General features: G+C 40.2%; 1 protein-coding gene across 24 annotated transcripts in view; it reads right to left on the bottom strand.

The window, feature by feature from the left end:
* Positions 1 to 23,698, bottom strand: part of DNAH9 (dynein axonemal heavy chain 9) — a 422,325-nt gene that overhangs the window by 208,024 nt on the left and 190,603 nt on the right. For 21 of the 24 annotated variants that reach the window (XR_013535589.1, XR_013535590.1, XM_078373042.1 and 18 more), the window contains 4 exons: positions 21,123 to 21,288; positions 18,892 to 18,994; positions 17,806 to 18,045; positions 1,507 to 1,668 (listed from right to left, as the gene is read on the bottom strand). Coding sequence is in view for 20 of the 24 variants with exons in the window: in XM_078373042.1 (XP_078229168.1) it covers positions 1,507 to 1,668; positions 17,806 to 18,045; positions 18,892 to 18,994; positions 21,123 to 21,288 (671 nt within the window). In the remaining 4 variants the exon portion in view is untranslated. Of the gene's footprint in view, positions 1 to 1,506; positions 1,669 to 17,805; positions 18,046 to 18,891; positions 18,995 to 21,122; positions 21,289 to 23,698 lie in introns of those variants that run through there. The other 3 variants (XM_035300067.3, XM_078373056.1, XM_078373049.1) reach the window with 2 other exon arrangements.

Here is a 23,698-nt window from a genome sequence, read left to right as displayed (position 1 = left end):
GAAAGTCCAAGTGTTATTTCTCTTAAGTGCTAGCTCAGACCAAAGTATAAGACAATGAAGATGAATCTGCAGTTCCAACAATGACTACTTGAATTGGCTAACTCTACAATGCTCAGAGAAGGGCATATGACATCAGGGTCTCAAGCATCAGGTCCCAATAACAATGCTGAGAGAAATGGGAGAATTTAGAATAGTTGGCTTATAAGTGACTTAAAATGCTGTCTAAACATTGAAAAGGCTGTCACATAGGTTGGGATGGACTGTAAATATCTTCAGAGATAGAGTCAGGGTCTTATCAGGAAAAAAATATGGAGCGAAACCAAATGAGGTGAGTATAAGGATAGCATAGCACACCTAAATATAAAATTTGAATATTTCTAATTTTCAGAGGGGACAGAAAAGCAGTATGTGTGGAAAAGATGGGGCTTTGGGTAATAGAAGGCTCAGTGTTAGCTAAGAAATATAAAACAATCTTAGGCTGTGCTAATATATCAGTGCCTCCCAAGTCATAATCCATGGGCCATTCATTGTGTAAATTATTAATAGGTTTATAATTAGGTTATAAGAGGAAAGAGTTTTAGGGTCCAATACATTTGGGGAATGATATGTGAATTAGAGTAATTCAAGATTTCAGGACTTGAATGTCTTAAATCCACTGTGAATTTCCAAGACAGTCACATACAGTGAAGCATATTCTCAACTCATTTCATGACAGACACTCTTTTTCAGGAAGTATCTTGTAGCAAAACTGTTTAGCTGGACACATTTTGGGAAACACAGGAACAAAACTATAATCTTTAAGAAAAGGGGGAATGATGTTCTTGCTTTTGGTCAGATCCTGGCCAGACTGTGCGACAAAAAGTCAGGCACCAGGATTTCAGAGGGAGAACTGGGAGAGCAATCAGGAGGACATCAGAGTTCTTTAGGTCTGACCTAGAACTTAACACAACCATGTCAGAAGTGGTTAAAAGGATTCAGGCTATTTGGTCTGAGAAGAGAGGACCCAAGAAGAGTGAGATGAATGGTATTAAAATATTTGAGAGTTTGTCGTGTAGATGTAGGTAGTGGGCAGAGAAATAACTTCTAGATTATTAGACCAAATTTTCAGTCTCTAAAATTATTCTAAATGTTCCAAGTTTCAAATTTCCAGTTATTAGCAGCCCCAAAATGGCGACCTTGGGAACAATGGGATCATGCATTTTCAAGGATGCTCGAGTATCACTGGGGTAACCAATCTGAGAAATGCTGCTAGGGGACAAAGTATCATGTGGGGACTTGGATTAGATGATCTCTATGGACTTCTCAACACTGAGATTGTAGGATTAATCTGCATCTATTCTTGCCCCAGCATTTTTTTACCTGGGCAAAATCACGGCAGAATTTCCTTCCTCACCTAGATTCTGCCTTTTCTTCATTAAAGAGCTAGATTGTATCATTTGGGTGATTATCTGCATCATTATCTTTTTTTTTTTTCAAATACAAAAAAATCCATAGGGCAATACTTACATCAAAAATTTTCTTGAGCGCTTCTGTCTGGATTTTATCAAAAAGATCAAAGTCCTTTTCTTCTACCATCTTATCCCGATAAACTCGATTTGATTCATGTAGATAGAGCCTTACGAGATCCTGTGTGGACTTCACACATTCCACGGAGGAGAAGAGAATGCCCTTCAAAGAGAACAGACCAAAAAATAACATTAGCAACCATCCAGAGGTACAATACCTAGGAAAACTTTCTGGAGCATTTTGTCTAGCCTGAAATGATGCCTAGGGCTTATCTCACTAAAGAGATCATTCTAGTGGAGGGAACATTGGAAAGCTGAAAGGGAGTTTGTAAAGAAAGACCCAAGGGTTGCAGTTAGACAGACCTTTCCTCAAATGCTGTCACAACCACTGTGTGACTTGTGACTTTGGGTAACCACTAAGCAACTATGTGACTTTGGGCAAGGCATGTGACATCTCTGAGCCTTAGTTTGCTCACTTTTCAAAGTAGAATAAAAATATTGACTTTCTAAAGTTGTCTATTCAAATTAATATGCCTAAGGAAACTAGTATCGTTCATTGTACATACTTGATACATTGGAATTATTCTTTTGTGTTCATCATAAAAATAACAACTGCAACAGCTATAATTTATTGAAACGAGTTATGTGGACTAGATGCTATCAAAGCCAGCATTGGACTAGATGCTTTGCCAGATGAAGCTCATTTAATACTCACAATGATCCCATGAAATAATTATTACTACATTCATTCTGTATAATGTGACGATTGGGACTCAGAAAGAAAACATGCCCCACATCATAGAGTAAGTTGCCTTCCTTCAAAACCACCCATTTTTGAAACCAGGTCTTCCAGACTATAATGCCCGGAATTCTAACCACTACTTTTTGAATTACCCACAAAGAAAGAAAAAGTGATTTCTCTGCTATATTTCAATTCTACAAGTGCCATTTGGAAAATGTATTCAGATAACAATTGACTATGTAAAATTAGAACTATAACTCAGGGCTAGAATAGATATAGCTAACCTTGGTGGGTCAGCAATCTATTTGTTTATCTCTTGTCAGTTCCCCTTCCTATGTGCCAAAGGGATGGTTTCAGATATTTACAATTCCTTTCAAATTTCTCTGTCATCTTTTTCTGTTACTATTAGCCCAAGTCCTAACTGTGTTTTATTTTACTGAAAAGTGGAGGTCACCGATGTTGGAAGCCCTCAGTAACCTCCACAAGTTCTCTAAGTTCAAGCTCATATATGTCTGCACTTGTTTTCATGGCTTGCTTTCGTGTCTTAGAGGGAAAGGGATAATTTAATGTATCTTTACTTAAATTTGCAGAATGATGTGCAGATCCTTTAGCACAGAATACAGGTCTGATGACAGTGTTACTATAATCCGCTTCCTCATGATCACTCTTATCACTACTTCCCATAAAACCTGGATTCCAGTTTTAACAAATTCCAATTATGTTCTGAATCTGCACACTTTTCGGTGCCTTCAGGCCTTTTGGTTTGCTTGGCATGCTCATATTTGAAGATCCAGTTCATTAGAAACCTCTTGTTGAAGTTGCCCAAAACACCACTTCCTGTCCAGCAGCATTCCCTCCCATGTGCCTCACACAGCCTTTATGTATACTTCTCTATTATAGAAGAATTATTAGTGTCTCAAATTGTTTTTAATATTATTTTTGAGACAGGGTCTCACTTTTTATCACCCAGACTGGAGTGCAATGGTGCAATCTCGGCTCATGGCAGCCTCCACCCCCCGGGTTCAAGCAGTTCTCGTGTCTCAGCCTCCTGAACAGCTGGGATTACAGGCATGCACCACCATACCCAACTAACTGTTGTATTTTTAGTGGAGATGAGGTTTCACCATGTTGGCTAGGCTGGTCTTGAACTCCTGGTCTCAAGTGATCCACCCACCTTGGCCTTCCAAAGTGCTGGATTACAGGCATAAGCCACCTCACCCATTGTCAAATTATTATTTTTTCTTTGCACAGGTTTGCTACTTTCAGGTGACAGCAAGTGTCTCAAAGGTAGGGAAGTTGACAAACTTTATTTAGGTTGTGGCTCATTCTTATAATTGTATTATTAGTACTTAGTAAATGATAAGACTAAAGGTAATTTCTCAACAGAAACAACAACAAAAAAAGAAAACAGCTACCAATCTAGAAATCCAAGCCACCCCTAAAAATTTTGAAAAATATGAAATATATTTTTGGTCCAATTAAAATTGAGAGATACGTCTCAACAGCTATGAACTAAAGTAAATACTAAAAGGAGTTCTTCAAGCAGAATAAAAAATGATCCCAGATGAAAGACCCCAGTATAAAGAGCAATGGAAAAGGTAATGTATGTGTAACTCTAAAGGAATGTTGATTTACTGAAACACAGATATTAAAGGGTTTTCAAAATGCAGAGAATTAAAATAAATAATAGCAAAAAAGTCAAAGGGAGGTAAATTGTTCCAAGATCCTTGCATTGTATGGCAATTAATAAATATGCTAATTTATAAAAGACAAAAAGATAAAACGATGCCTTTGGTAACCATTAGATGAATAGCAAAAGCATATATACTATGCTAAAGAGGGAGAAAAATAATAAAAACATGAAATTAGTTTGATAGAATATAAGAAGGGAGAAGAGCCGGGCACAGTGTCTCACGCCTGTAATCCCAGCACTTTGGGAGGCCGAGGCGGGTAAATCACGAGGTCAAGAGATCAAGACCATCCTGGTCAACATGGTGAAACCCCGTCTCTACTAAAAAAAAAATACAAAAAATTATCTGGGCATGGTGGCGCATGCCTGTAATCCCAGCTACTCAGGAGGCTGAGGCAGGAGAATTGCCTGAACCCAGGAGGCAGAGGTTGCGGTGAGCCTGGATAACAAGAGCTAAACTCCGTCTCAAAAAAAAAAAAAAAAAAAGAAGGGAGAAGAAAGAAGACAGAATAGATAGGATATATTAAAACAAATAGCATAGGAGGGAGTCAAGATGGCTGAATAGAGACAACTCCGGTGCACAACACCCAGCGAGAGATATGCAGAAATCAAGAGATCTCCTAGCTCTAACTGAGGTACCAGGTGCATTTCAATGGGTCTGGTCTGATGGTGAGCAAAGCCCAGGTAGGGCAGACTGAGGCAGAGAGGGGTGTTGCTTCACACAGAAAGTGCATCTGATCAGTGAGTCAGAGGTTCCCTTTCTGGTGCTCTGGTCCAGATACAGAGCTTCTTCCCAAAGCCTCAGCAATACACAGAACAGGGGATCTTTGCCAGTCAAATACCAGGAATTACAAGAGTAGAGTTGAATAATAATCCAGGACAGTGTCCCAGATTGGCACACAGATCTAAGCAAATGCCTAAGCCCATAAGCCAGCTGGAGAGCCCACAGACTGAGCTATCACCCCCTCCCCAAGCCTGGAGGGAGAGGGAGCTGAAAGCAGGAAGACAGATGGAGCACCGGGGTGGGCCTCTCCCCCATGACCAGAGAGAGTGAGTTAAAAGTGGGGAGACAGGTGGAGCGGCTGAGTGGGTCCCTCCCCTCCCCTACAAATCCCAGAGGGCTGAAGCACTAACTCTAGCAGGTTATGCAGCCCGTGCCACAGTCTGAGCTGAACCCTGAATGATCCAGCCCTGTGGAGGAAAGACATAACCCTCCATTAAAGGGGTGGGACTAAGCTTCATGTAACAAAACACACAGGAAGCCTATGTAGCAACGGACAGTGTTCTTGACCACCCAGCAGTGCCTCCAGGTCAGCGGAAGAGGTGGGCCTAACCTCCCAGTGTAAACAAAAAAGACACAGGAAGCTTACCCAGTAAACTGAAGGAGTCCCTAGAAACCCAGCAGCACCTTGACAGGCAGACAAGCGATCTCATCAAGCAGCTCCCTGACACCATAGCCAGGTAAATCCACGAAGATGGGAAAAAACCAGTGCAAAAAAGATGAAACCATCAAAGACCAGAACACCTCTTCTCCTTCAAGGGATCATAACTCCTCAACAACACAGGGAACACAACCTGAGAAAGAGCACAATGAATTGACAGAAACAGGCTTCAGAGGGCGAATAATAACAAACTTTTCTGAGCTAAAGGAACACGTTCTAACTCAATGCAAAAAAACAAAAACCCTTGAAAAAAGATTAGATGAAATGCTAACTAGAATAACCAGCTTAGAGAAGAACATAAACCACTTGATGAATTTTAAAAACCAAGCACAAGAACTACGAAAGGCAAACACAAGTTTTAATAGCTGATTCAATCAAGCAGAAGAAAGGATATCAGAGATTGAAGATCAATTCAAGAGAAGGCAAAACAAGAGAAAAAAGAGTGAAAGGAAATGAACAAAGCCTCTAAGAAATATGGGATTACGTGAAAAGACCTATCTATGCTTGATAGGTGTACCTGAATATGATGGGGAGAATGAATCCAAGCTGGAAAACACGCTCCAGGATATTATCCAGGAGAACTTTCCAAACCTAGCAAGGCGGTCCAACATTCAAATCCAAGAAATACAGAGAACTCCACAGAGATATTCCTCAAGAAGAACAAACCCAAGGCACATAATCATCAGATTCACCAGGGTTGAAATAAAGGAAAAAATGTTAAGAGCAGCCAGAGAGAAAGGTCAGGTCACCCACTGAGAAAAGCCAGTCAGGCTCACAGCAGATCTCTTGGCAGAAACTCTACAAGCCAGAAGAGAGTGGGGCCAATATTCAACATCCTTAAAGAAAAGAACTTTCAACCCATAATCTCATATCCAGCCAAACTAAGCTTCATAACTGAAGGAGAAATAAAATACTTTATGGACAGGCAATTACTGAGAGATTTGATCACCAGAAGACCTGCCCTATAAGAGCTCTTGAAAGAAACACTAAGCATGAAAAGGAACAAGTTCCAGTCACTGCAAAAGCACACAAAATAGCAAAGATCAAAAATGCAATAGGTCAAGTAACAGACAAGAAAACCAGCCAGTAACAACATGGCAGGATCAAATTCACACATAATAGTGCTAACATTGAATGTAAATGGCTTAAACGCCCCAATCAAAAGACACAGACTGGCAAACTGGATAAAAAGTCAGAATCCATCGGTGTGCTGTATTCAGGAAGCCCATCTCACATACAAAGACACACATAGACTCAAAATAAAGGGATGGGAGAAAATTTACCAAGCAAATGAGAACAAAAAAAGAGCAGGGGTCGAAATTCCAGTCTCTGACAAAACGGACTTCAAACTGACAAAGATCAAAAGAGACAAAGAAGGTCATTATGTAATGGTAAAAGGATCAATCCAACAAGAAGAGCTAACTATCTTAAATATATACACACCCAACACAGAAACACCCAGATACCTAAAGCAAGCTCTTAATGACCTAAAACGAGACTTAGACTCCTACACAATAATAGTGGGAGACTTCAACACTCCACTGTCAATATTAGATGGATCAATGAGACAGAATTAACAAGGACATCCAGGACTTGAATGCAGAGCTGGACCAAGAGGTCCTAATAGACATATATAGAACGCTCAACCCCAAATCCACAGAATATACATTTTTCTCAGCACCACATCACACTTACTCTAAAACTGACCACATCATTGGCAGCAAATCACTCCTCAGCAAATGCAAAAGAATGGAAATCATAACAAACAGTCTATCAGACCACAGATCATCAGATCAGAACTCAGGATTAAAAAACACACTCAAATCTGCACAGCCATTTGGAAACTGAACAACTTGCTTCTGAGTGTTGACTGCATAAACAATGAAATGAAGGCAGAAATAAAGATGTTCTTTGAAACCAATCAGAATGAAGAGGCAACTTACCAGATCTCTGGGACACCTTTAAAGCAGTTTGAAGAGGGAAATTTATAGTAATAAATGCCCACATGAGAAAAAAAGAAAGATCTAAACTTGATACCTATCATCAAAATGGAAAGAGCTAGAGGAGTAAGATAAAAAAAAAACCTCAAAAGCTAGCAGAAAACAAGAAATAACTAAGATCAGAGCAGAGCTGAAGGAGACAGAGATACAGAAAATCCTTTAAAAAGTCAAGAAATCCAGGAGCTGGTATTTTGAAAAGATCAACAAAATAGACTGCTAGCCAGACTAATAAAAAAGAAAAGAGAGAAGAATCAAATAGATGCAATAAAAAAAGATAAAGTGGACATCACCACTGATCCCACAGAAATACAAACTACCATCAGAGATTACTACAAAAAGCTCTATGCACATAAAACAGTAAACCGGGAAGAAATGGATAAATTCTTGGACACTTGTACTCTACCAAGACTAAACCAGGAAGAAGTCGAAACCCTGAATAGACCAATAACAAGAGCTGAAATTGAGGCAGGAATCAATAGCCTACCAACCAAAAAAAGTCCAGGCCCAGATGAGTTCACAGCTGAATTCTACCAGACATACAAAGAGGAGCTGGTTCCAGCTCCTTCTGAAACTATTCCAAACAATACAAAAAGAGGTAATCTTCCCTAACTCATTTTATGAGACCAACATCATCCTGATACCAAAACCAGGCAGAGACACAACTAAAAAAGAAAACTTCTGGCCAATATCCATGATGAACATCAATGCAAAAATCTTCAATAAAATACTGGCAAACCGAATGCAACAGCACATCAAAAGCATATTCATCATGATCAAGTAGGCTTCATCCCTGGGATGCAAGGCTGGTTTAACATATGCAAGTCCATAAACATAATCCATCACATAAACAGAACCAAAGACAAAAACCACATGATTATCTCAATAGATGCAGAGAAGGCCTTCAACAAAATTCAAAAGCCCTTCATGCTAAAAACTCTCAATAAACTAGGTATCTATGGAATGTATCATAAAATGATAAAAGCTATTTATGACAAACCTACAGCCAATAACATACTGAACGGGCAAAAGCTGGAGTAATTCCCTTTGAAATCAGGCACTAGACAAGGATGCCCTCTCTTACCACTCGTATTCAATATAGTATTGGAAGTTCTAGCCAGAGAGATCAGAAAAGAAAAAGAAATAAAGGGTATTCATTAGGAAAGGCAGAAGTCAAACTGTCTCTATTTGCAGATGACATGATTGTATATTTAGGAGACCACATCATCTTAGCCCAAAATCTTCTCAAACTGATAAGCACCTTCAGCAAAGTCTCAGGATACAAAATCAATCTGCAGAAATCACAAGATTTCCTATATACCAATAACAGATAATCAGAGAGCCAAATCAAGAGTGAATTCCCATTCACAACTGCTCCAAAGAGAATAAAATAACTAGGAATACAACTAACAAAGGATGCAAAGGACCTTTTCAAGGAGAATTACAAACCACTGCTCAATGAAATAAGAGAGGACACAAACAGATGGAAAAACATTCCATGCTCATGGTTTGGAAGAATCAATATCATGAAAACTGCCATACTGCCCAAAGTAATTTATACATTCAGTGCCATCTCCATCAAGCTATCAATGATCTTCTTCACAGACCTGGAAAAAAAAAACCACTTTAAACTTCATATGGAATCACAAGAGAGCCCACATAGCCAAGACAATCCTAAGCAAAAAGAATAAAGCTGGAGGCATCACACTGCCAGACTTCAAGCTATACTACAAGGCTGCAGTAATCAAAACAGCATGGTACTGGTACCAAAACAGAGACATAGACCAATGGAACAGAACAGAGGCCTCAGAAGCAACACCACACATCTACAACCATCTGATCTTTGACAAACCTGACAGAAACAAGAAATGGGGAAAGGACTCCATGTTTAATAAATGGTGTTGGGAAAACTGGCTAGCAATGTGCAGAGAGCAGAAACTGGACCCCTTCCTGTCACCTTACACTAAAATTAACTCCAGACAGATTGAAGATTTAAACATAAAATCTAACACCATAAAAACACAAGAAGAAAACCTAGGCAAAACCATTCAGGACATAGACATAGGCAAGGACTTCATGACTTAAACACCAAAAAAGCAGTGGCAACAAAAGCCAAGATAGACAAATGGGATCTAATTAAAATTCAGAGCTTCTGTACAGCAAAAGAAACCATCATTATAGCGAACCGGCAACAAACAGAATGGGAAAAAATTTTTGCAGTCTACCCATATCCAGAATCTACAAAGAACTAAAACAGACATATAAGAAAAAAACAAACAACCCCATTCAAAAGTGGGTGAAGGATATGAACAGACAGACACTTTTCAAAAGAAGACATCTATGAGGCCAACAAACACATGAAAAAATGCTCATCATCACTGGTCATTAGAGAAATGCAAATCAAAACCATATTGAGATGCCATCTCACACCAGTTAGAATGGCTATCATTAAAAAATCTGGAGACAACAGATGCTGGAGAGGATATGGAGAAATAGGAACACTCTTACACTGTTGGTGAAAGTGTAAATTAGTTCAACCATTGTGGAAGACAGTGTGGCAATTTCTCAAGGATCTAGAAATAGAAATTCCATCTGACCCAGCAATCCCATTTCTGGGTATATATCCAAAGAACTATAAATTGTTCTACTATGAAGACACATGTACATGTATGCTCACTGCAGCACTGTTTACAATAGCAAAGACCTGGAATGAACCCAAATGCCCATCAATGACAGACTGGATAAAGAAAATGTGGCATATATACACCATGGAATACTACGCAGCCATAAAAAAGCGATGAGTTTGTGTCATTTGTAGGGACTTGGACGAATGCGGAAACCATCATTCTTAGCAAACTGACACAAGAACAGAAAACCAAACACCACATGTTCTCACTCATAGGCTGGTGTTGAACAATGAGAACACATGAACTTAGGGAGAATAGCATCACACACTGGAGGCAGTGGGGTGGGTGGTAGGGGAGGGACAGTTGGGGGTGGGAAGGGTGTGGAAGGATAACAAGGGGAGAAATGCCAGATATAGTATGCACCTATGCAGCAACCCTGCGTGACCTGCACATGTACCCCAGAACCTAAAGTAAAATTAAAACAAACAAACAAAAATAGCATAAGTAGATTTAATCATAAATATCTAATTAAATAAAATAACATAGTTGAACTAAACATTGTAACTAAAAGGCAATGTTGTCAGGCTGGACTTTAAAGAACCCAACTGTATGCTGATTATAGGATATGCACCATAAATGTAATAATATAGAAAAGCTGGGTGCAAGAAATGAAAATATGCCATAAAAATATTGACTAAAAGAATATGGAATAGTCATACTAATGTCATATAAAATTGACTTTAAAGCAAACATCAGTTTTAGGGATAAAGAAGTACACTTAATAAATAAAAAAAGATCAGTCTGCTAGGAAGATATACTAATTCTAAATTGTATGTACCTAATAAGTAACATAGGTTCAAAATATATAAAGTGAATATGACAAATAAAAAGAAAAAAAGCCATACCCACAATCACAGTAAGATATCTTAACATCTTTCTCAGGGACTGAAAGAACAAGCAGATTAAAAAAATCTAGAAATTATACGAATTTTAAACAACATAATTTACAAGGTTTCCTTAACTGGAAAATTGATAAAACTATACCTAATATGTGAAGAATGTATTTTTTTAAAAAACTGTGCATTGATTATATCTTGGGACACAGAGTATCTCAACAAATTTCAAAGGAATAAAACCATATAGAGTGTTTTCTGACAACAGTGGAATTAAACTGGGGATCGATAATAGAAAGATAACTAGAAAATCTCTGAATGTTTGAAAATAAAGCAATACACTTCTAAATATTCCATGAGTCAAAGAAGAAATCATAGTAGAAATGAAATATTATCAACTGAATAATAAAAATATGGCATATAAAAGCTTGCATGATGTTGCTAATGATATGATTAAATTTACATAGTCTTAAAATGAATGTTTTAGATAAGACAAAGGATGACAATTAATGATATAAGTAGCCATGTTAAAAAGTTAGAAACAGAACAAACTAACCCCAAACCCAAGGTAAGTAGAAATAAAGTTTATAAGACAAAGAGAAAATATATTTTTAAATTTTTTAATTAAAAAAAATTTATTATACTTTAAGTTCTGGGGTACATGTGCAGATTGTGCTCGTTTGTTACATGGGTATACATGTGCCATGGTGGTGGTTTGCTGCATCTATCACCTGTCATCTACATTAGATATTTCTCCTAATGCTATCCCTCCCATGACTCTCACTCCCTGCTATCCCTCTCCTATTCCCCCACTCCCCAACAGGCCCTGGTGTGTGATGTTCCCCTCCTCGTGTCTGTGTGTTCTCATTGTTCAACACCCACTTAATGAGTGACAATATGTGGTGTTTGGTTTTCTGTTTTTGTGTCAGTTTGCTGAGAATGATGGTTTCCAGTTTCATCCATGTCCCTGCAAAGGACATAAACTCATTCTTTTTTATGGCTGCATAGTATTCCATGGTGTATATGTACCACATTTTATTTATCTTGTCTACCATTGATGGTCATTTGGGTTGGTTCCAAGTGCAAAGAGCAAATATTAATAATATACACAACAGATATCAAGACAGTAGGAAAGTCAAATGCATAATACAGGTATACCTTTAAGGTTTTTTGACTAGCACAATTGCTAACTCCCTAGCAAGGATGATAGAAGAGAAAAAAAGAGAAAAGACACACATAATATCCAACATAAAGAAGAGAATATAATATCAGATACAACAGATATTTCAAAGATAATCTGAGAATATTACAATTTTATGCCAATAAATTAGCAACTATTGATAACATGAATGTCTTAACATGACTGATAAATGAATAAATAGAAAATCTGAACAGTCTTATATGTATTAAAGAATCTGAATTTATAATTTAAAACCTCTACAAAAAGAACCTCCAGGTAGTTTCATCAGTAAATTCTTCCAACATTTAAGGAAGGCACAATACAACGTTTTAGTAAATCTTCTAGAGAACAGAAAAAGAGGGAACACTTCTCAAAGTATTTCATGAGGACTTTATAACCTTAGAATACTAGAGAAAGATTATAAGGCAATCTTACGAATATAGATGCAAAAATTATATTAAAAATTATCAAATGAAATCTAGGAAAATATAAAAAAAACAAAATGTAACAACCAAGATGAGTTGATTCTAGGAATAGTTGATTTAATGTTTGGAAATAATCAATGTAATTTATCACATTACCAGAGTAAAAGAGAAAAAAATATATAATAATTTTAACAGGTGCAGAAAAATCATTTGTTAAGTTTTAACACATATTTATAATTAAAACTCTTAGTAAACTATAGATAGAAAAATATTTCCTTGATCAGGTAAAAGGTACCCCAAAAAACTAGTAGAGAACATCATATTTAATGAAAAACTATTAAAAGTGTTTCCCTCTAATATTAGGAATGTGACAAAATGCTACTCTCACCGCTTCTCTTCAACATCGTACTTGAATTGTGGCCAGCACCATAAGACAAGAAAAAGAAGTTTAAAAATTTAAGGATTAAAAAGAAACAAACATAATTGTTACTTTTTAAGCCATAAAGTAACAATTGTTGAAAATAGAGGTACACATATAATACTGAACAAAGATACAAAATTTTTGTATCTTTATATATATATACAAAACTTTATATATATAGACTATATTGCCTGTATAGTCTATATATATAAAGTTCAAAAATAGGTCAAAATAATTTATGATGTTCGTAGATCAGACATTATTTAGGGCTGGCAAGAGGAAAAAAGCAGGAAAGCATGAATGGAAGGTGCAAAGGAAAACATCATGGATACTGAGAATGTTTTCTTTCTTGATCTGAGTTGTGATTACAAAGGTGGGATCCCTTTGTGATAATTAACTAAGCTGTATGCTTGTGGCTTTTGTGTTTTTCTACTTGTATGTTACATTCAATAAAACTTTATTTTTATTTATTTATTTTTTTGAGATGCAGTTTTGCTCTTGTTACCTAGGCTGTAGTGCAATGGCACGATCTCGGCTCACAGCAACCTCCACCTCCTGGGTTCAGGCAACTCTCCTGCCTCAGCCTCCTGAGTAGCTGGGATTACAGGCATGCACCACCATGCCCAGCTAATTTTTTGTATTTTTAGTAGAGACAGGGTTTCACCATGTTGACCAGGATGGTCTTGATCTCTTGACCTCGTGATCCACCCACCTCGGCCTCCCAAAGTGCTGGGATTTCAGGTGTGAGTCACCACGCCTGGCCCAATAAAATTTTATCAAAAGTGAAAGGAAATTCTATTATCTCTCCTTGGCTCCACCCAGATGTTTATCTCAGCCTCTATCTCCTTATCAGCTCTTCTAGGTACCTGCCATATATGAGTTGCAGAGGGTAAAAAAAAGCACAAACCAGGGGTCCTGATTTTTAGAATTTTGTGTTTTACAGTGAGACAAGCTATCAGTTGAAGTTTATAAATCTTGTTATAGCCCAATAGGGTGGTTGACAACTAAGGCTGAGTGAATGTGAGCATGTCATATGCTGACTCTGCACCATCTTAGATATGTGTTGCACTGAGATGGGAACGGTTAGTGATTTCTGCTACTCCACAGCATGTATTGGTCCATTTTCACAATGCAGACAAAGACATACCCGAGACTACGAAGAAAAGAGGTTTAATTGGACTTACAGTTCCACATAGCTGAGGAGGCTTCAGAATCATGGCAGAGGCAAAAGACACTTCTTATATGGTGGTGGCAAGAGAAAATGAGGAAGATGCAAAAGTGGAAACCCCTGATAAAACCATCAGATCTCGTGAGATGTATTCACTACCACAAGAACAATATGGGAAAAACCACTCCCATGATTCCAATTATCTCCCACTGGTCCCTCCCACAACATGTTGGAATTATGGGAGTACAATTCAAGATGAGACTTGGGTGGCAACACAGCCAAACCATATCAGAACACTATCAAATTCTGCTCTGATCTGAACAGAGTGAGGGGAGTATAGAGAAGGTCTGAATTATTGAGCCTGGGATCAAAGCTAGAGGAAGGAAAACAACAGTGTTCTCTGGGCAGTGCCTGTCTCCTAGTAGACAATAAATCACCCTCTATATCCTTCAACTGGGCCTTTGGTTAGACACTCAGGAAGGAAGGGAGTGTTAAATCAAGTTTAGCTTAAAGCTGCTTCCTGATGTATTTTAGGTCTGGCCTAAAAGCTGCTCTGCACATTTGTGAACTATAATCTAAATGGAGGTGTTAATGGACTGTAACCTACTCTTGTGCCAATCATCGAGTCTGACCCAATCACAGGTGGCCAACTGTTAAAACTGTGTTCAAATAAGGCAAACACCGAGCTGTAACCAATCCCGTTGTTTCTATGCATCACTTCTGTTTTCCGTATATCACTTTCCCTTTTCTGTCCAGAAATCTTCCACCATGTGGCTGGGCTGGAGTCTCCCTGAGCCTACACTGTCCTGGTAGGCTGCCCGATTCAGATTCATAAATTGTTCTTTGCTCAGTTAAACTCTGGTTAAAACTTTATTTGGCTAAGGCTTTTCTTTTCACAGCAGGCAGGAGGAGACTGTGGTCAAGCTCTGAACCTGAAACTCTCATTGGAGTAGGAGAGTGAGGGGACCATGTAGCGGAAGGGAGGCAGCACTCCAGGGGTGTTGCAGTCTCCACACTTGGAGCAGGTGGCTGAAGCTGGCAGGGTGCAAAGAGGCCTGGCTGGGATGCAGACCTCAGGGGGTTTCCATTCAGGCTAACTGAATCAGGCAGAGGAACAGACCAGGGGAACAATCTCCACTCCTATCTCTCTGCTCTCTGGCTCCTCCTTGATATTGCATCAGTGACCACTACAACAAGGTGCACTCTTTCCTCTGGAAGCCCTTTGTCACCATGAATTACCTTCACAGCAGGGCTGAACATTCTAGTTGTTCCATCAATGCTGCTGCTTACCATTAGGTGATCATGCAGTGACACTCAAGGGACTGATTTGTCTGTGGCTCAGTTTTGTCATCTCTAAATTGGAAATAACCAGTATTTGACCTTCTAGAGTTGTTGTGGGGATTAAGCGCATTCATAGATGCAAACAGCTTAGTACCGTGCTCAGTAAATGTTAGCTGTTATAACAGGGCCCACTCTGGCCTCAAGTTACCTTTCCAACCTCTGTCTCTCCCTTCCATATCTCTCGTTGTTCCTACTGGGCTAAACTCCTTGCTATTCCACGAGACTTTTTTTTTTTTAAACCTCCCTGACCATTCGTGCTGTCATTGACTAGCTAGCGACTTTTCTGAGCCTGTGTTAAATTGGGATAACAATGTCCAAAGGGTTGTGGTGAGTATGAAATTTCAGGTTGTACAGCTGACAAGACCACTGTTCCAGGCAGAAGCTAAGGCTGGGTTGCTTCGGGTAAATGGAGCATAACTGATACTTCTCCCTTCAGTCCTGTCACTTCTGAGCAGTTTAGATTTGATCAAACAACTTAAACTCCTTTTTTTATTTGAAAAATCCAATTAGTAACACTCCCACTTCACAGTATTTTTTTTTACATATGTATGTGTATATGTGTGTGTGTGTGTGTGTGTGTGTGTGTGTATTTTAAGGAATAAAATACATGTACATACAAAGTATATATGTCTACATAATATATGCATACAATATATTTATTATTATAATAAACATACATATACACAAATATGCATGTATTTTAAGGAACTGGCTCACATATTTATGGAGGCTGGTAAGTCCGAAACCTGCAGGATAGGTCTGCAGGCTGGAGACTGAGGAAAGAGTTATGTGGCAGCTCCAGTTTGCAGACAGTCTGGAGGCAGAATTCCCTCTCCTGTGGGGACCTTGGTCTTCTGTCTTTTAAGACCTTTAACTAAGCAGTAATATTTAAGAGAGAGATTAGGTGGTGAAAAAGTCTTTCTCAATGAATTCTCAATAAATGGGAGGTAGTTGTGGGTAAGCACAAACTTTGCTGCTGTCCAGTCCTGAGGGCTGCCGAGAGGCAGGCTTTATAGACTCAGAGTCAAGTCCCTCTTGCTGCCTTCACCATCACATGCTTATTTTCCTCATTGGAAATTCAGATGAGTGCAGAATGGTGTGGTAGAGAGTCATTGAGGCCAGGAACCTAAAGACCTAGACTCCAGTTCCTTTACTGGCTTCCTTGCGCTCCTGGTAAAATATATATGCTCTATGTGCGTCTCTGCTTTTACTTTTTAAAATGAGTTAATGTTTGGGAGCTACATCTGATCCAAGAGTGGTATCCTGAACTACCCTAGATGTGTTCTCAGAGACTTATCCTTCTGAGGGGCTCAGTGATTCCACCTGCAGGTGAAGTATTCCTGGCACATAGCTCTTGAGTCTCTGAACCAGGGTTTAGTAGATTTCTGCTCCTTACAATCAGGAGTTCTGGCTGGAACAAGCTGGCCCTATGTTGTCAGGGTCTAGATCTTTGCTGGTTTGGATCAAAGTTCTACCTGCACAATTGCTCTGGGAAATTAATTCCAATTACATGGCTCTCATTGGAAGGTGATGTCACTCCCTGATCTCTTCACTTTGACACTTCTCTATGGGTATGGTCTCTGCTTGGTGTAAAAGGCATGCTTCCCTCAAATAATAACCCAATGCTATCTTGGGGGAAGGTCTCTCTGTAAATGAGCTTCTGCAGATTCTTGTGCCGAATGGGAGAGTTATGGACTTGGCTACGTGAGGATGCTATATCTGATCAGAAAGAAGAAAGGGGCTGGGTTTGCTAGATGGCCCCCTGGAGACTTTGACAGTGATGGGCCAAGCAATTAGAAGCAGTGGGCAGAGATATGCCATCACCATTTAGATGAGTAATTGGAAGGATCTGAAACAGCTCTGGCCTAGAAATGAACCTGGGAATTTTAGGACTGGGGCCCTCTCAGGGGTTGGCAGATGGCATCTTAGGAGTATGATGATGTGGCTTTTGAGGAAGCAGAGCTATCTTGCATGGTTTGGGAAACATTCTTTTTCATCCGAAGATCAGTAGGTGTACCAATGGGAGATCCAAAATAGTTCTCTCTTTTGGGTCATTTTTCCTCTCAGGCGTACTGGACTCATTATATAACACTATCTCCAAGATGTTGAGCCTTCTGCAGCCCCCGGGAACCAACTCAGAGATGCATGCTGCTCACTGTGAAATAATTTAATTGGCAAAAGAAACTCTATTTTGTTGAGGGCCTTCCTGATGGAGCTCGTGACACTGTGTGTACCTGTTTATGTTCATGATTGCATATGAACAGTGGCTTTACCTGTGCCTAAGAGCTGGGCATTAACTACTTATTTTTATTAAGAATTGAAGTTTCTGGATAATCATGAAACCACTAGGGTGTCTTGGAGCTGATGGACTCACCTGGAAAATGTTGGCAAAATCTCTGAGGTTGAAGATGTAGTGGAATTTGATTGCTGTGGGAAGGAATGTGGTAGCAATTTTCTGGTGGAAGGTGAGGGCCAGATTGATCAGTGGGGGGATGGATTTCTGCAGGGATGCCGGGAAGTTTCTGAGCTTTAGATGCTGAGTGAGGATGATGCTGTAGATAGAGGACAGGGCATCTGCCCCCGGGAAGGAGAGGACAAATACGCTGAAGTGACGCTACACAGGAAACAAAGGCATGAGATCAACATCCTTCACCATGGAGTAGAAAATACCTTTCTGAATTTGGAGATAATAACAAAAAATTCTTTTTTTTTTTTGAGATGGAGTTTTGCTCTTGTTGCCCAGGCTGGAGTGCAATGGCGTGATCTCAGCTCACCACAACCTCCACCTCCCGGGTTCAAGTGATTCTCCTGCCTCAGCCTCCCAAGTAACTGGGATTATAGGTAAGTGCCACCACACCCACTTAATTTTTGTATTTTTAGTAGAGACAGGGTTTCACCATGTTGGCCAGGATGGTCTCAATCTCTTGACCTCGTGATCCACCTGCCTCGGCCTCCCACAGTGCTGGGATAACAGGCATGAGCCACCACGCCCAGCCAAAGAATTCTTATATGGTCTTTGAATCTATACTTTGGTCCTATCTCTCATGCTATGCCAAAATTTAGGTTGAACCTAAAATGACCGTAAGAATAACAGGCAAAGCATCTTCAGTCAAAGATGGGAGTTTGGGGCAGTAGGAAGATAACTAAACTTGGGACTCAAGATTCTCGGAATCCCAATCTGAATTTGAAACTGTGAAACTATATGACCTTGGAAAAGTCATTTAGCTCTCTGAAGTTCCCTCATCTGAAGAATGAGGGAATCAAATCAGATGAACACTATGACTCCTTCTAGCTCTTGAGACTCTGGGTCTAGGAGTTTCTCTTTTCCTCTAGAGATGCAATTTGGCATTCTATCTGATTTACCATTTTGAGAGGCTACATTGGGAAAAATGCCAATTATTACTTATAATCAAGCGGCATCAGCCCTAGTAAGGTAGGATTAGGACCCAGGTTCCTGTACCTGAAGCCGTGGGTTGATGGTGAAGCTGCCGGCCGTGGGGTTCATACAGGACACATATTGTACATTTGTGATCTCCTTTAGGGACAGCTTGCTCCGATCATACCTGGAAGAGTCAGAAACTATAGGTGAAAGGTGTCTGAGAACCAACGCAGGTGAGTGCTTTGTCAGGGCTGAGGTAGGATGTGCCCTACTGGTATATGTTTGGGTGATAAAAAAAAAAAAATCTAAATCCACTGGGCAGAGACTGAGAAGAGATAAGAGCCTAGGACAAATTCTCAAGGGACCTCAGTATTTAAGGAAATAGCATAGGAGGAAGAGCCCACAAGATGGACAAAAAGGTAGGAGAAAAATCAGGGCTATGTGTCATACGAAAAGGCAAAGAAAGCCAGTATTTCCAAAAGAAGAGTGTGGTCAACCACATCAAGGGCTGCAGAGAGAATAAGAAAGGTAGTGACACTAGCAGGGGAGTCTAAGGGAGAGAACGCAGTCATGGATTCTTAGTTTCTATTTCTGGTTGGACCAGTAATGCCCCTTCCTCATCCCTCTTTTCTGCTTATCACTACAGACAGAAACTGAAAACCATGGCTTCAGGCTGCTAGAAACCTAAAACAAAAGAAAACAGAACAAGACAACAAAATGAGGTAGCTGGACAAGCTTGCAAAGAATGTCTTCGATTTTGCAATAATGATTAACAAGAACAGTAAAGTGGAGGGAACAGAAATCAAATAATAGTGAATTGAGGAGTGAGTGGGAGATAAGGGAGTAGGGACAGAACAGTAATTAGAAAGTAATTTTTTAACCCAATAGAGGAAATTTATGCAAGTTTATTTTTATTTATTTATTTATTATGTTGAGAGGGAGTCTTGCTCTGTCACCCAGGCTGCAGTGGAATGGCACAATCTCTGCTCACTGCAACCTCTACCTTTTGAGTTCAAGCCATTCTCCTGCCTCAGCCTCCCAAGTAGCTGGGACTACACGCATGCTCCACCACACCTGGCTAATTTTTGTATTTTTAGACAGAATTTCACCATGTTGGCCAGGCTGGTCTTGAACTCCTGATATCAAGTAACTGGCCACTCGGCCTCCCAAAATGCTGGAATTATAGGCATGAGCCACCACACCTGGCCTGTTTATGCAAGTTTAAATGATGTGAAGCACTAATGAGGAGATGGGGACCGATCCACGAAGTGAGCACTTCAGGAGTGGGAGACAGTGGAATGAAGAGGCTGGTGGATGGTTTGGCCTTAGGTAAGATGTAACGGGGGGTGGAGGAGGGATGCATGGGGACATGGTAAGATGTATAGATGTGGAAGCAAGAAATGGAGCTGCGTCTGCGTTCTTTCAGAAGGCAAGGCCGTCAGCTGAGGTGTGGTGGGAAGATGAAAGAGAGGGAAGATGGAACGAAATAAACGTTTCTGAGAGTGGATATACTAAGGCCATGTGGTAGAATTTCCAGGTTTCTACTTCCCATTTAAGGTTTGTGACCATGACTGTAAAGTAAAACTAGTTAGCCTGACTGTAATTACTGCCCATGAAATTAAGTTGCTCAAACGTCAGTGTGGAGACTGTGGATGGATGCATATGCCAGGCATCCAATAAAGATTTTGGGAAGGAAGGAAAGGCAACTCAAGTTGCCGTCATAACTATCATTCTTCTCTCTGGATTCTCTCACTCTTTTTCAGCAGCAGATTCAGTGTGAGGTAGAAAGGTAAGTCAAAGTTCTCCCAAATCAGTGACTTGCTTTTTTTTCCCTAGTATCTTGAGACCTTTTGCCATTAAAAATTATGCTGTTGAAAGGGATTCTATCCAGCCCTCTGAGTTGCTGGAAGGTCTGCAGAGACCTGTGCATGGTACCGGGTGTGAGGTGTTACCACTGAAGTGCAAGCCCAGTGCTGTGGGGCCATTGTGTAGGGGGACTGGTTAATTCCACTTCGGGCACTTGAAGAAGGCAACTTCAGAGATGAATCTTGAAGCAAAAAGTAGGCTTTTTCCTTAGATGAGAGCTCAGTGTTCTCTCTGGCTAAACTTTTCATGTGAATATGAATGCCCCTATTTGATTGAACCAGTCTGGGAAATTAGAGAATTGTACAGAAATGTGGTTTACCACAAAGATTCTCATCTGGCACCTGAGCTACACTGAGGTTTGCCATTAAGGCCAAATAGAAACTTGCCTTCAGCCCTGCCCTAGGTTCTGCCCACTTGTGCCAGACCCTCCCTGTAGGTGCTCTTACCAGTGGCCATAGTCCAGATGCTGCCGGATGATGGTGTGGGGCTGCACTGTCCCGTAGGCATCCACCTCAGGCATGTTCATGTCATCAATGAAATAGATGAGCTTCTTGTTGCCTGGAGGGCCGTAGTTTCTGCCAGCCTTCTTTTCTAGAGGCTTCTCCAGGACAGCTGGGGAGAGAGAGCCAGTCAGTGAGAAAAGGAAGGTCACACTTCAGATGCCGGTATTAAGACAGCAAAGATGTCAAAGACAAGCCATGGTGTTGCCTGTGTGTGCGCAAAAGACAGGAACGAAAAAGACAATAATAGTAGCAACCACCACTGCTCCTAAACAGGCATTCTACAGGACCAGAAAGTGAAACTGAAATAAGTGTAACGGGGACTGAACACCTCACCGTGTATGTGCATGGTGCTAAATTTTTACAAAGTTTAATGATCTCATTTAATCCTTGTAACAAAACTGTGAGATTACTATTACCCCATTTTAAAGATGAGAAAACTGAGGCTCAAAAGAACACAGAAACTTTACAAAGGCAGGATACAAATCACAGCAATTAAACCTCAAAGACCGTCCTGCTTCTGTCATACTTGTGGTCTCCAGTTTTCTTTGTTTATAAACTAAAAATGGAAAATACCTTTACAGTTCCAAGGTCAGGTATTTCACTCCAAGGAAGCTTACAAATAGCAGAATCCTGGTTAGAACTGTCCTCTCTACCTAAGGTGGCAGAAATGTATAAAGTCTGCTGCTCTCCTTCCAGGGCTGGGTAGATGCCCTTTCCTCTCCCAGGCTATAAGAGAGGCAGCAATAAGTGTTTTGCCAACAGTGTTCACAGAGAGTTCATCTCATGGGGTTGTCCATAGCAGGTTGTAGAAAAAACAGCCTCAGAGAATTTCCCAGGTGTTTCCAGTGTCATGAATGGTGTCCTCCCCTGCTCTTAGGTTTCCTGGCTCTCTGTCTGAGCACCTTGGTGCCTTTCTAGAGACTCTCTTCTGGAGTGGTTTCTTCAATTATTAAGCCAATGGAAGGAATCTAACAGCAGTTTTCCAGCATGACAGGACTTGTTTAGAACAAACTTAAGTAATAGGGTGGAGATACATGTGTTTTTTTCCAGTAAAGCAATGAAATATTTATGAATTGCAAGAACCAACACTTCCTGTTACAGCTGGAAGCTCTAAGAACCACCTGATTTCTTTTCTTGAAAAACAAGTTTGTAAACAAGGAGAAAGTGTCAATAGACATACGAAGGTGACAGAAAGACAAGTTCCTTCAGGAAGCTTGAATATTCTAATTTTCTGGTCCTGAGTTAAATTAAGTGTTTCAAATATGAATGAAATTTAAATTTAATTAGCATCAATTAACATACACTATCAACCAATTAATCACACAACACCTTCTTCCCCTCCAAAGATATAACAACTATATGTGAGATCTGTCAAAATGAAATATAATTAATGGGTTGACAAGGACATGCTTTTGAGAACAGTTCTAATAGGAAATTCTCTCTTTAGAAAGATTTGTTTCTCCTCCTCCCAAGGCAATGATATTCAAATCAACCCTTGGAATTAAGCAGACCCTGTAATTTGGGTTGATTAAGCTCTTTATGCTTTTAAAGGATCATTGAGGAGAAAACCATGTCAGTTCGTAAGAAGTGGCCATGGAGCGCATGGGATTATCTCAGGCGGATGGTGTTAAGTTCTCCAGAGAAAGGAACGATCCGCCAGGAAAGACAGGCACATTTTTTATCTCTTCTTGGCCATGCTCTGCTCCATGTCACACCTAGGATGGAATTATAGTGAGCTACGTTGTTTCTATGCACAACTGGAGGAGCAGAAGAGGGTTTAAGTTTCAGGAAAAGTGTTGATGTTGAAGGAGCTACATGAATGAGACACGTAAAGAAATATGACCCTCTCGTCACACTTCTGGGTTCTGAGTGTTATCAACAAGTCTGGAAACCTCCAGTCCACACCTGGATCCCAGGCCCAAGGTCATTTGTACACTGTTTTTTTTTTTTGAGACAAGACTCTCACTCTGTCTCTGTCACCCAGCACCCACTCTGGAGTGCAGGGCTCTATCTCGGCTCACTGCAATCTCCGCCTCCCTGGTTCAAGCAATTCTTCTGCTTCAGCCTCCCGAGTAGTTGGGATTACAGGCACACACCACCAAGGCCTGCTAATTTTTGTATTTTTATTAGAGAGGGGTTTCACCATGTTGGTTAGGCTGTTCTTCAACTCCCAACCTCGTGATCTACCCACCTAGGCCTCCGAAAGTGCTGGGATTACAGGCGTGAGCCACCACACCCGGCCATTTGTACATTCTTACTGAATTTCTCTGTGAGACTAATATGGAACAGCTTGGGGTTCAGTCTTCGGCCACACAGATCCATGTCAGCTGCTGTGCCAGTGTGAATGGTTTTACTCGTGCCGTTCTCTGGACACCATTGCGCTGCCATCTTACACTTGAAATACAGTTTTCAAAGTGGCATCCCATTTGTTATCTCTTTTGGCCATCTCCACTGCTACCCTCCTTGTTCATCTGCTCTTACCTGGTAACTACACATCTTCCCAAATGATCTTCTGGCAT

The sequence above is a fragment of the Callithrix jacchus genome, chromosome 5 (assembly GCF_049354715.1).
Source record: "Callithrix jacchus isolate 240 chromosome 5, calJac240_pri, whole genome shotgun sequence".
In the NCBI taxonomy this organism is placed as follows: Eukaryota; Metazoa; Chordata; class Mammalia; order Primates; family Cebidae; genus Callithrix; species Callithrix jacchus.
This window is presented reverse-complemented; position numbering and strand designations above follow the sequence as displayed.